This window comes from Gopherus flavomarginatus, chromosome 10 (assembly GCF_025201925.1).
Source record: "Gopherus flavomarginatus isolate rGopFla2 chromosome 10, rGopFla2.mat.asm, whole genome shotgun sequence".
Classification (NCBI taxonomy): domain Eukaryota; kingdom Metazoa; phylum Chordata; order Testudines; family Testudinidae; genus Gopherus; species Gopherus flavomarginatus.
In genome coordinates, this window is record NC_066626.1 from 30,421,814 (window position 1) to 30,436,131 (window position 14,318).

Genomic DNA, 14,318 nt, shown 5'->3' on the forward strand with positions numbered 1-14,318 from the left:
AATATTAAATCCTGTAGCCTCCATGATGTGAAAGGGCATGCCACACACGCACAATGGCAAAATTTGGCCCTAAACAGAAACAACTCAAGTTTTTAATATTAATATTGTATTTAAATCCCCCACTTAATGTAAGTAACTATAAAATTATGAAAAGAATTGTGTAAAAAGGACATAAATCATGTTTCTGTTTACAGGCTAGTCATTATAAAGCCATTTGAAGATGAAAAGTGCTATTGTGATATAAGTACTATGTATGACTGATTTAAGCAGTTCTGTGAAGAAAGAAATGAACTTATGACTTAAAATAATTGATGTTATAAAGTGTATAGCAGCAGGAATATACTACCAAACACCTGATCAGGATGGTGATGGTGATTATGAAATGCTCAGGGAGATCAGAGAGATACAGAGACAGAAAACACAATAATAATAGGGGATTACAACTGTTCTCATATTGACTAGTGTGAGAGGGCTACAGAAGAGTGTTCCTATTGAGAACTGTAACACTAAAAAGCCCCTCCCCCCAGCCTAGGGAAGAGTTACTAAACCCAGAACCCAACTGAGTTTGGGGGACAATAGAGGCAATAACAGGAACGGGCGTGGGAGTCAAAGGGCCAAAACTAAGAAACTGGAAGGGGACACCAAGCAGAGAGCCTGGGACAGCGCCAACTGCTCCTTGAAAGCGTCGAGAGAGCCGGTGGATGCTGCCCAGAGGAACTCTGCCGGGATACGTGAATGGATAAAAGAATGAAAAAACAGCCCCACAGTCGCAGCACCCTCACCCCCAACAACCTCCCCTCCCTGGTGTTACGAATGGCCACCTTGGCCATGGCTGGGACGAGGTTGACGAGGTGGTCCCGTGACTTAGTGGGGCCTCGAACTGGGTGTGCATAAACAAACAAGTGCGGGAAGAAGTGCAGCCAGAACCTCAATAGGCGGTTCTGGAGGAGCCGGAAAAGGGGCTGCAGCCTGGCGCATTGAAGATACACGTGCTCCAGGGTCTCCCTCATGCCACAAAAGGGACAGGCTTCAGGGACAGAGGTAAACCACGCCAAGTACACGCCCGCGTTCACGGCTCCATGGAGGAGCTCCCAGCTGATAGGCCGCGGGACTAAGATGGAATATAAACTGGCCCACCAGGGTTCCCCACCTTCCACCGCTGGTAAAAGGTCCTTCCACTTGGTATCAGGGCGGGACACGAGGGTGGAGTAATAAAACGTGTGCAGCACGAACATGTAGAGATGGTCCATTGGCACGGTTTGGAAACGAACCGGCTGCATTGCACGCAGCCGGCTCAAGATGCGAGCAGGGAGAGGCCGGAAAGACTCACGGGGCAGGGGGCTGATGGAAAGATCCGGAGGGCCTGGAGTGAGGGGTGAGTGGGGCGCACCCTCTCGCAGAACCCGCTCAGGGGTAAACTGAGCTGCAGGAGGCAGGGCTGCCTCCACCTCCTGGAGTACACGCAGGGGGATCATAAGGGTGGAGAGCCTCACGTGCTGACTGAGCACCTGGGGATCCACCCAACCCCCCAGGTTGTAGTCCAGGAGGTCTCCGATCTTGGTGACTCCTGGCAGGACCAATCTCTGGTCTATCAAGGGGGACTCCGCCACCTGCACATGAAGATGGAGATTGTGTAGCAGGGGCTCCATGAGGAGATCTATCCCCTCGGTGGCCAAGGGACCTGGTCGCTGAAACCAACCTCCAGGTCTGGAGAAGGTGCTGGTAGAAGACCAGCAGCTCAAAGAGGTCTCATGGAAGACCTCTCGGATGGAGAAAAAAGAGCTGCCAGTCATATCAGAGCCCTCGCAGGCAGCAGAGGACGGCGTGTGCCAATATGATCCCCGCCAAGCCACCTGCACTATAAAGAAGTCTCTACAGGGCCTGGAGGCGGAAGACATGGACCTGCATGCGCATACACGTCAGGCCCCGTCCTTCCTCTGCCATGGGCAGATGGAGAACCCCTGCAGAGACCCAGTGCAGTCCCGGACAAAAAAACCCAGGACCAGCTTCTGGAGATTGGCCAGGAACACGGGAGGTGGGCACAGGGTGTTGAGTCAGTGCCAGAGCATGGACAGGACCAGTTGGTTAAGCACCAGCACTCTTCCCAGGAGGGAGAGGCACTGGAGCAGTCCTATCCAGCCTCACAACCACCCAGTCACCCTGCCCTCTAAACCATGCCAGTTCTCCAGTGGAGATGGATGCGTGGCAGAGAAGTAAATGCCAAGATAAAGCAGCGGACGTGCCGTCCACCGGATGGCCTGAAGCACGGGTGGGAGGAAGCTCGCCCACCACCTGGCCTCGACCACCAGGCCAAAGCTCTTGACTTAGTTGACCCAGGCGGAGGAGGGCGCTGACTAAGCAGCTTGACAAGCCTCCACCTGCACCAGGTCGCCCGGATCCTGGACCACGAGGAGCACGTTGTCGGCGTATGCTGCCAGGACCAGCCGCACCTCCAGATCATGCAGCACCAACCCCGTCAACCTCTTGCAAAGGAGATGAAGGAAGGGCTCAATGGCCAGAGTGTACAGCTGACCCGACAGCGGGCAGCCTTGACGCACCTCTCACCCGAAGCTGACAGGTACGGTCAGGGTCCAGTTGAGCCTGACCAAACACTCTGAGGAGGCATACAACACCTGGAGAAACCCCACAAACCAGGGCCTGACGCCAAATGCCCACAGAGTGCCCAGGAGATACCCGTGGTCCATCCGGTTGAACGCCTTCTCCTGATCCAGGGACAGGAGGGCAAACGACAGACCATCCCTACACCCAAGCTCCAAGAGATCCTGGACCAGTAAAGATTATCGAAAAAGGTATGGCTTGGGATGGTGTAGGTCTGGTCTGGATGGATCACGTCTGCCAGCACAGACCACAGCTGCAGCAAGATGGCCTTTGCCACGACCTTACAGTCCGTGCTGAGGAGCGAGATGGGACGCCAATTCCAGAGATCGTGGAGGTCCCCCTTCTTTGGCAGCAAGGCGAGCACCGCTTGCCTGGCATGACGGAGGACTCCGCTCTTCAAAGACTCGGCCCCGATGGTGGAAAGGTCCGGGCCGAGGACGTCCCAGAACACGCGGTAGGACTCCACGGTCAGCCCGTCCATGCCCGGAGATTTATTGGTGGGCCTGAGACGGAGGGCTTCCAAGAACTCAGCCAGAGTGAGAGGCAGCTCCAGCCGGTCCCGGTCACCCATGTTGACTGTGGAGAGTCCATCCCAAAGCACTCCAGAGGCATCGACGTTGGCTGGATCCAGGGAGAAAAGGCAAGTGTAGAAGGCTCTGGCCCTCTCGCGCATCTCCACTGGATCCGTGAGAGAGGCACCGTCCTCTGCCAAAACGCAGAGGATGTGCTTTTTCGCCCCCCTCTTCTTCTCCAGGGTGTAGAAGAAGCGGAAGCCACGATCCATCTCCCGCAGGAGATGGATGCAGGATTGAACAAACAGGCCCCGGGCCAGAAGATTGTCAAGGGCCTGGAGCTCCTCCCGGTACACTCCACAGAGGAGTGGATCCTCAAGGCTGGCGGTCAGACACCTCTCCAGCTCTAAGACCTCCTGCTCCAACTGCTCTATCACCACATCTCTCTGCCGGTTGGCACCCCAGGTGTGGTTATGGCAGAAAAGCTGGGCACGCATCTTCCCCACGTCCCACCACCGCTGCACTGAGGGAAAGGCATGCCTTTGTTCCTGCCAGGCCAGCCAGAACTTCCAGAAGGATGCCACAAAGCCCTCATCCTCCAGCAGACTGTTACTGAATTGCCAACAGGCTGGCCCTAGCTTTTCCGAAGAAAGAGAGATCGTCACAGCCACCAAACGTTTGTCCGAGAATGGGGCTGGCCAAACGCTGGAGGAGCGGGCTTGTGAAAGACGACAGCGAGAAAAATAAATGCAGTCCAACCAGGAGTGGCTCGACCGTTGTTCCTCCACCCGGACATAAGTGAACGTAGAGTCATCATCCAGCTGGTGGTCGCACCAGAAGTTCACCAGGGAGTGATGAACTACAATCTCCCTGAGGACGTCTGCAGCGGCCGGGCTCGGTTCAGTCCCTGTGTGGTCCCGCTCCTCAAGGGTGCAGCTGAAATTTCCAGGGACTGGAACTGGGTAAGGGACAGGACACAAATCTGGGACAGGAATGGGGTCAGGGCAGGGAAGAAGGACAAAATCAGGGGTCCGAGCGGCAGAGCCACTGGGACACGGTGCCTCTTCACCCAATACAGTGGGCCAAGGGGCAGCAAGGGATCGGGGTACCCCCACAGCACCAAGCTCAGGTGCCCCACTGAACGAGGCTCCCAGGATTACAGCCCAGAGCGGTGGGGGTGAGGGCTGCGGCCCTGACTCACAGAGTAGAGCACCCATAGGCCCAGAGCCCTGCCGTTTGGCATTAGCCATCGCCTCACTAGGCACGGCAGTGTCGGTCGGATTACCAATTATCTGCTCAGGGCTGAGCAGATGGTCAGGTCCTGGGGCAGTGCAGCGGCCAAAACAGGGGCATCCACCCAAGACGGGGGGAAGGCAGGAGGCGGCAAATAGCAATCGCCCTTACCAAGGCCCTCTAACACAGGGGCATCCACCTGCTGGGTGGTCGGAGTCAAACTTAGGGCCTCGATCTCATCAAAAATAGAGGTAAATCTCCACCCGCCTCTACAAGGTCCCCCTCAACAGCAGCCGAGGCAGTAGCCACTTCGGTGTCTACAGTGGGCAAGATGGCAAAACAGCAGGAGGGACACCTTCTGTAACCCCCTCAGGGAGGGACTCCATAGGAGAGATGGTACTACCCATGTCCACGGCTGCAGCGATCTCGGCAGACTCCAAACGATGAACATCAGCAGGGGAGTCAATGGAAAGCCCAGCACCAGTGGCCCCCTTCATAGTTTTACAAGGGGTCCCTTCCCCCTCGCCAACTAGGGGGGGTGCTGGGCCCATGCTCCCCGCTTTTGGCGCTTCCCTTGCACAAGCTCCCAGCTCACTAAAGAGGGGGGCTGGCCAGCCAGGTCAGAGCAACGGAGCGAGGGCATTGATGGGAGGGTAAGGGAAGAGGACGGCAGGACAGCGGGGAAAGGGACAAACTCCCCCTGAGGCAAGTCCTGCTCAAGTCCCGCCACTGGCCCTGTCACCCTCTCCTCCGCGGGCTCTGGTCTATCACTCACCACAACAGCGAGGCCCACATGCTCATCTGGGCATATCAGGGGGGCCACCCCCGAGACCTGAGTGGAGTTGACAGCAGTCACAGATGGAGGAGGGGCGACCCCAAGGTCCGGGCAATTAGAGCTGCCGGTGATGGTAGAGCCAACACCCTTCCGGGTATCGGGGGTCCCAGATGCCCCTCCGAGCCGGGCCAGGGGGCAGTCCCTCCGGATGTGTCTTGCTGCCCAGCAGAGGAAGCACTGGGCCTCCCCCAAGGAATAGTAAGCCTGGTACTGGGCCCCTCGATGGGGCACCAGAAAGGACCCCTCCAGAGCTACTCTGTCATGTGCCACCGGTGGCACTTGAACCTGCACCTGCTGGTGGAACGACAAAACATGGCAGAGGGTGGGGTCCTTACAACCCAACGGAAGGGGGCGGAGGAAGGACAGGGGCTTCCCCAGGGTGGAGAGGAAAGGCAAAAGGGTAGCATTGGGGAGGAAGGGAGGAACAGAGGAGAACACCACCCTTATGTCCATAGATGAACACAATATATTGGGGAAGAGTAAACAAGGCTTTTGTAAAGGTATATCATGCCTCATCAAACCATCAGAATTCTTTGAGGGAGTCAGCATGCACATAGACAAGGATGATCCAGTCGATTCAGTGTAGTAGAATTTTCAGAAAGCCTTTGAAAAGGTCACCCAGCAAAGACTCTTACACAAACTAAGCAGTCACGGGATACGAGGGAAGGTCCCCATGGTTAAAATATAGGAAAGTCAGTAAACAGTGGTCAGAAAAAGGGGTGAACAGTGAAGTGGCAAAATTTGCACATGATACAAAACTTCTCAAAATAGTCAAGTTCCAGGCAGACTATGAAGAGCTACAAAAGGTTCTCTCAAAACTGCGTGACTGGGCAACAAAATGGCAGATGAAATTTTATGTTGATAAATGCAAAGTAATGCACACTGGAAAACATAATCCCAACTATACATATAAAATGATGGGGTCTAAATTAGCTGTTATCACTCAAAAAAGAGATCTTGCAGTTACTGTGGATAGCTCTCTGAAAACATCTGCTCAATATGCAGCAGCAGTCAAAAAAGCAAACAGAACATTAGGAAAGGGGTAGATGATAAAGCAGAAAATATCACAATGTTACTATATAAAGCCACGGTACACCCACACATCCAATTTTGTGTGAAGTTCTGGTTGCCCCATCTCAAGAAAGGTATATTAGAATTGGAAAAGATACAGAGAAGGGCAACAAAAGGTGTAGGGAATAACTTCCATATGGGCAGAGGTTAAAAAAACTGGGACAGTTCAGGTTGGAAAAGGAGATGATTAAAGGAGGATATGATAGAGGGCTATAAAATCATGAATAGTATGAAGAAAACAAAGAGGGAAGCATTATTTACCCCTTCACACAACACAAGTATTAGGGGGTCACACAATGAAATTAATAGGCAGCAGGTTTCAAAAAGAAACATAAGGAAGTACTTCTTCACACAACATATAGTCAACTGGTGGAACTCTTTGCTAGGGAATGTTGTGAAGGCCAGTAGCATAACTAAGTTAAAAAAGAATTAGATAAGTTCATGGAGGAAAGGTCCATCAATGGTTATCAGAAAAGATGGTCAGGGATAAAATCCCATGCTTCGGGTGCCCCTAAATCTCCAACTGCCAGAACCTGGGACTGAATGGCAGGAGACAGATCACTCTGTTCATTTCCTTTGAAGCATCTGGGACTGGACACTGTCTGAGGCAGGATACTGGGTTAGATGGACCATGATCTAACTCAGTATGGATATTCTCAGGATGTTGGGCTCTGAAGGGAGCATGGCTGAGACAGGGGCTAGTATGACAGTACACAAATGATCTTTAAAAATCAAACAAAGGGTTACTCATTTGATTCAATAATTTTCAAATAGTCATGTTACAAGGGCAGCCTATCATATATGAACTACTAAAGCCTCACTCCTGAAAAGGCTAATGTGTGTGCTTAATTTCAAGCACCTAATTAGTCACACTGAAGCCAATGAGTTATGCATGAGCCTAAAATTAAATGTGGTAAGTCTCTGTAAGATCAGGGCCTAAGCAAGCAAACCCAATTTAAAAATAAATTAAAATATAAATTACCTTATTATGAAGTAAAACTTGAGTTTTATCAGGTGTTAAATTAACATCCACAGCAGAGGTTGGTACAGTAATATTAATAAAGAAAACAGGATACGAACGAGAAGAATCTTTATGTGACTTCAGATTATAGAACCGTCGAACCAGCTACAGATAAATGCAACAAAGGAAAGTCAGTAAAAGCAGTAAAATAGACCCGAAAGGTACAGAAGCAAAATACTATACTATACACACAGTTCTTAAATTGTATTTTGACAAATTAAAGATACTAAAACAAAGAAGTTAAAAATGTCCTTTTGGGGAGATCTGCACACCAGGAAAATCCTCAGTAGGGCATTTGAATCCTCAGTAGGGCATTTGTGCCATGTAAGTCCCAGAAAATCTGCTCCAAAGTATTAACTGTGGCTCCATGAACTTTCTGAAATAATATACTTAGCCCACTTGATATATCTGGAGAAAAAGGTACTGTATGGTTCTATTCAGTGCTCAAAGTGGGCAGGAGATCCAGCACTTTCTTCTAGGACAAATGAACACCATTATCTCTGAAATTTTAAAAAAATGAAAATATATGTATATGTTGTAATATTTTGAAATAAATATTGTTTTCTTAGAGGAAAGAAAAAGGATGAATGAGAAGGTGGCATTCCTAACAAGTCCACCAATGTCAAACTCACCCTCCTCCTCAGATCAGGATTCATTTGTAATTTAAATAATAGAGATAAGCTCTCTCTGGAACCCTGGCTGTGACTAAGATTTTCTCCAGGTCTCCCCGCTCTTCTCACTTCTCTTATCTCCTGACGGAGTTAAAAAGTCTCACCTGCCACCGACAGACTACAGAACTATTCAGCAGTTATTTTCAGGGTTTTATCTCCTGCTAACAAGGTGGGTCAATAGTAGGAGAGCCCTGCATGTTTATGCAGGTTCACAGATCCTTCTACAGGTGCCCATATTTTTTGGGGGGAGGAGGGAAATCAAGCAAGAATCATGTAATAGAGCAGACAAGAACAAGAAAAAAAAGTTAAGGATAAGGGTGAACTGCAGAAAAGATCTTTTTAAATCCTGCAGTTGTAATATACTCACATCACCCTCAAGTTCCGCTCTCAGCAACAAACTGAATTACAGTTGTATGATATATACAGGTCTGTTGATGGGGGGGCACAAAGGGACAATTGCCCAGGGGCCTGGGCAATTTAAAAGGGCCCAGGGGCCCCCGGCTGCCACTGCAGTAGTGGCGATGGGTGGGAGCACTGGGCCCTTTTAAATCACCCGGATGGGCCGTAGGGTGCCTAGGCGTGCGAGACTGCTCTGGGCCCTGTGCTTTGGGTGGTCCTAGAAGTGACGTATTCGTCACTTCCGTCTTGGGCCCCCCCCCAAAGACGGCCCTGGGGCCTAGAATTTCTGTTGGCGGGTCTGGAGATATATCACTTTTTTCTTCCTTCTTAGGATAATAAAGTGTGAAACTAAAATCACAGGCTTACATACTGTAGTTCAGGTACAACAATGATTAATTCAGCATAACTTGGAAAGATGTTTTTCTTAGTAGATACACTTTCACTTGTGACCCAAAGCTGTTTAAATAAAACTTTAGTTATAAAATCTTGGTGAGGGAAGGGGAGGAATGCCACTGCCCCATTCTACCTCAGAAGACAGCTCAAAATAAGGCACAAAAGTATTATTATTATTGTTGTTTATATGTATTACAGTAGCACCCAGACCAGACACCCCAATCAGGGCTGGGTAAATCTGGGCACTACACAAACATAAAGTTTCTATCCCAACAAGCTTAAAGTCTAAATAAGATGGGAAGCAGGGCCTGTGAGATAAAGAAGGCAGAGCACTGGTCTGACTTGACTCTTCTTAGAGGCTGTGAACCTGATTTCAGGTTGTCTTGAAGAAAGTTTCATATAACTTTGGGTCTCAAGTGAGAATTATTTGATTTTCTCCATCACAAAACAAGGGGGATTTGATGTAGTCTTTAATTTTGTTCCCATAATCAATTGTAGTGCAAATAACAGTGTTTAGATGCCTAAAGTACCCAATTTGTGTATGCATTTAGACTTTCAAAAGCTAACGTTTGCACCGTCAATTAATGTGCACCAGCTATCACTTGTGGGCAGAAAGTTAGAAACCTCTCTTTATTCTATTGAATTAGAAATTGGGGTATGGTACCTTTAATATTTCCTTTTGATGTACTGGCCGATTGTTTATATAGATGAAACTCCTTTCCGAACTTGAAAGACTTGTCAAAGAATTGTCTGATTCAGGTTTTGGAAGAAATCCAGAGAGAAATACCTATAATTGTAAAACAAGTACAATTATCAATAAGAGAAGTCTCCCCACACATTTTATTTGTAAAGAAAACAGATAACTCAAATTAATTAGCTCAGGATTCAAATGACCCAAACGTGCATTGCCTTTCAAAATTATCAGAGAAATCAATAAAAGAATTCTTTTAAAAGAGCTGAAATAGTTTGTGTTTTGCCTCTATTCCCGTTGAATTTATTGAGAAATCCTAGGCCCAGATTCTCTGCTACACCAGAGCGCTACTAGGGCAGCAGAGGGGGTGTTGACTGGGGCCTACAGAAGTGTCTTTACGCCATCTTTGCTCTCTCCCTTTCTAATCCTTGGAGCAGTCTCAAGGGCTATTCTGCAACAAGGATCTATCAAAGCATGATGCCACCTTTGTGTTCGTCTGATACCTGTGGTTGCCAGTTTGACCCCTGTACATTTTAGAGGCATTATTTCAATGACTCCGTAGGCAGGAATTGCTCTATACACACCCTCTTCTGCTCTTGTTCACCCTCTATACTGGAAGAAACCAGGTGAGCATAACATAAAGCAGGATGCATCAGTTCTCTGCTAGCCAGGGATTCCCCCGCATTAGGACACCTCCAAAGTGGTTTTGTATGGCCAGCAGCGCAAAGCAGCTTTAACAGAGGCCAGCATCTGGTCCCTCAGGTCAGTCTTACAAACAGATGAATATTCAGTTCACTTTGTTGCATAGTTTTAAAGTGATGTCAAATTTACAAAATTTAAACAAGAAATTCTTGAGGCATTCTGATGCCTGTCTGAGGCATATGGACGTGTTCTTTTATGTGTTCTAGCCTCATTTCAAGATGCCAGCACATTCCTTGTGTTCTGCCTGGTAAAGCTTGTATTTAATAAAACACAGAACTCAAAGGACTGATAAATGATTAGCAATGGAGTATGGGGCCCTTCACCCCTATCATCTCTAAGTCATCAGTTCAAATTCAAGACAGACTCAATGCACATTAATGTTGCTACCATGGTGCCTGTACAGTAGCCTGTGTGAAACTGGTCTCCAGTACAGTTCCAAATAGACATCATCCACATTGCAAAATCTTCTACAACAACAACTGGCATGCTAGTTGGCAGGTTCAGCAGAGAGGCCAGGGAATGAATGGACATGGGGATTAAGACACTAGCTCACTTCCTTGGGTTAGGGCTGAGGCACACTTGCAGGCAGAGTGGTGAAACTTGATCTGCAATTGCCTCTCCTGTACCTGTTCTACCTGTAATGTGGGTGAAATAGTCAAACATGGATGCCTAAAGTTAGGCACCTAAAATCAAAGTGGCCTGATTTCAAAGATGCTGAGCACCCAGCACTCTGGCTGACTTCAATAAGAGCTTTGTCAGGTTACTGGTATTGAACCAAAGCCCACTGGTTCCCTAGACAGCACACCAAGCCTCTGTGCTGGGGGTGGGGATGTGCTGAACCATCACCCCATGTCAACACTATTCACTGTCAGAATGCCAGTATTGAACTCAGACCCATCACACTCTTAGGCAACATCCCTAGAAACTACACAACAGTGCACTACATTGCTGCCCCTGACCAATAGCCTTAGTGCTAAAGGCCTACAGCCACACAGCAGTCATGCCCAAGGCCCTCGATTGGCTGGACGGACAGCACTCTCATTGGGTACCTGGACTATATAAAGACCTAAGGAGGAAGTGGAAGATGTCTGAACAACAGGCCACTGCCTGTGAGTTGCTGCCTTGCTACCTGACCCAACTTTGCCTAGCTATCACAGCAACTCACATTCTTTGATTGGATCGCTCCGCTCCTGACCCCTGTGAGAAATCCAGCCATTGCCCTTTAATACTTATGGACTTCCTGGCTAGCAGGTCACCCACACATCACTTGAACACGGGGCTCCGGTCTGTCTTTAGCCCACTTCAGCCACTGGCATTACAAGCTGTGAGTGCTCAGCACTTTTGAAAATCAGGCCAATTTGATTTAGGTGCCTAACTTTTGAACCAAGACTGAAAATTTTGTCATGGTCTTTTTATTTACTTAAATCAAAGCTAATAAACATATGAAACAGAACAGATAATCTTTTGGCTTCAGCGCAATCCTTTGTGATTCCTGGTTAGCTACTTGACTTCAGCAAACTATTCACTCCCCTAGCTCTGCAATGAACATTCTGTGCCAAAGCGGGAGTGTTCTGGTCAGCAACAGTTATACACATAACTAAATGCCATTGAACAAGTTAAAGAGGTGTCAACTGTCTGTTGGACCATTATCAGAAAAAACAACTAGCTGCTCTCTTACACTTTATTCTGCAACTCTGTCATAGACAATCTAAATGTCACTCTGTTTTATGTTTCAGCTTTTTAAAATTTTAAATACTAAACACAAGTTAGGTCACTTCAAACAATAGCTTGGCTAAACAAATGGACAACATTAAAACACAGCTGGAAGGCTCTAAAATCAGGCAGTTAAGAAGTTGCCATATTCAGACTTAGCTGACTTTTACTAACTGTTTAAAACTAGTTGGGAAGTCAGCATGCACCGTAACAGAGTTAATTAGTGAAGATTTCTAAAACTGGATTGCACTGGTAAAATTGTCATCCATTAAATAATCACACTTACGATAAGACAGTTTTAGAAAAAATATATAAGCAAGGAATCTTGATTTTAAGTTAAACCAATTGTTTAAAGTGACTTAGGATTATTATATTATTATAAGTGGGATTTGTAGCCCCACTTCCCATTATATGACCCTTTTTCCAAGTTGCTTACAACTTTGCAAAACTTTAGCTGTTTGGGTTGAAATTTTCCATGCGTTGTATCTTTTCGGGGAACATTTCACCTAAAATGGTTCAGCTCATTCAGAGAAGACAGGGAGGGAAAGACATATGTTTTAATAATTATGGTGATCTCTTTCTTTAAGAAGCTCTAGCAAACCCATGGTCTGTGGCTTTAAATTTGATGGGTGGAGTGGGTCTTTGTGTCAGGGATGTGCCTTTTGCAACCTCCATGAAAATTCACCTAAATTTGGTCAAGTTAGAAGACTTTGGAAAAAAATCAGTTTGCACATGCTCAGTAGACACTTGCTAGATCACAGCTTAATTCCCCAAAGATTCTGTCCACACTGAGCATCCTCCAGGTAAGGGCCGAGGAGGACTTTCCTTGCAATTGCAGTTCCCAATTGTTCTGGGCCATGCTCGGTCCAGGTCCAGATCCAGTACCTGGACTGAGAGCAGTGAGCCTGCCTCTTCAGTGCTCTTAATACCCTACTGACATCCAGGCAGCCATGGATGTGGAAGGTGCCTGATGCAAAGACAGAGGACACAAGAGCTGGACCTGGTTGGGGAGGGAACATGGTAGAATGGGGCAAGGAATCTAGTGACGGGAGACTGAGGTTGGTGGGAGAAAGGGAAACTGGGAGTTGATGGAGGAGACTGGGAACTAGTAAGGTGGGGAGGAGGCGATGGGGATAAGAGAGAATGAGATCACAAGAAGCCATGGTGCAGAAGAAGAACTGGGGCAGGCTGCCAAAGAGACTGGAACAAAGAGCTTGGTGGAATATTGAGACTGAACAAGAGGCCCGGTGAGGGAGAGTGGGACTGTGAGCCTGTGGGGAACGTGAGTATGGGATGCCTGGATTCGGGGTGGGCAGCATAGATCAGAAGAGGAAATAGGAGAGGGGAACTAGGAATGGCTGGTCAAGGAGACTAGGACTGGGAGTCCAGAAGAGGAGACTAGGACTTGCTGGGCAATGAGACAGACTGGGATGAGTGGATACAACAGGTTGGTAAGGAGAATGGAAATGGGACAAGGAGATGGAGCAGGGACAAGACAAGACTGGGACAGGGACAGGTTGGAGGGAAAGGCAGAAGAATCTGTGCCTACTAGAGCACACTTCCCTCCAGAGTCTGAAATGGAGCCCAAGATTCTTGAGTCTCACAGTTCCTCTCAAGTAAGTAAACATATGTAAAATTCTTGGGCAAAGCTTATCATCCCCCTTTAGTGCTGGTCCATAGTGGATCACAACCTACTACTACTATCAGTTACTCTCTTAGCTCAAGTGGGAAGGGACAGTGAGATGGATCCAAAGGTTCCAACCCTGCTGATGACCCATGTGGCTCTCAATATGATACCACATGATAGAATCATAGAAATGCAGGGCTCGAAGGGACCTTGACAAGTCATCAAGGCAGGACCAAGCAAACCTAGACCATCCCTGTCAGGTGTTTGTCCAACCTGTTTTTAAAATCTCCAATGATGAGCATTCCACAATCTCACTTGGAAGGCTATTCCAGAATGTAACTACCTTTATAGTTAGAAAAATTTTCCTAATATCTAATCTAAAGCTCCCTTGCTGCAAATTAAGCTCATTACTTCTTGTCCTACCTTCAGTGGACATGGAGAATAATTAACCAACATCCTCTTTATCACGGCCCTTTACGTATACGAAGACTTATCAGGATCCCTCCCCCCAGTCTTCTTTTCTCACAGTCAGGTTTTCTAAATTTTTTATAATTTTTGTTGCTCTCTACTGGACTCTCTCCAAGTTGTCCACATATTTCCTAAAACGTAGTACCCAGAACTGGACACAGTATGGCAGCTGAGGCCTCACCAGTGCTGAATACAGCAGGACAATTACCTCCCAAGTCTTACATACAATGCTCCTGTTAATACACCCTAGTATGATATTAGCCTTTTTTGTAACTGCATCACATTGTTGACTCACTCAATTTATGATCCATTATAACCCTCAGATCCTTTCTGGGAATACTACCACTTTGCCAGTTATTCCAA

The 14,318-nt window shown here is 47.7% G+C and overlaps 1 protein-coding gene across 9 annotated transcripts in view; it reads right to left on the reverse strand.

Moving 5' to 3' along the window:
• Positions 1-14,318, reverse strand: part of PMS1 (PMS1 homolog 1, mismatch repair system component) — a 111,673-nt gene that overhangs the window by 37,902 nt on the left and 59,453 nt on the right. For all 9 annotated transcript variants that reach the window (XM_050916333.1, XM_050916334.1, XM_050916337.1 and 6 more), the window contains 2 exons: positions 9,419-9,541; positions 7,253-7,396 (listed from right to left, as the gene is read on the reverse strand). In XM_050916333.1, coding sequence (XP_050772290.1) covers positions 7,253-7,396; positions 9,419-9,541 — 267 coding nt within the window. The remainder of the gene's footprint in view (positions 1-7,252; positions 7,397-9,418; positions 9,542-14,318) is intronic.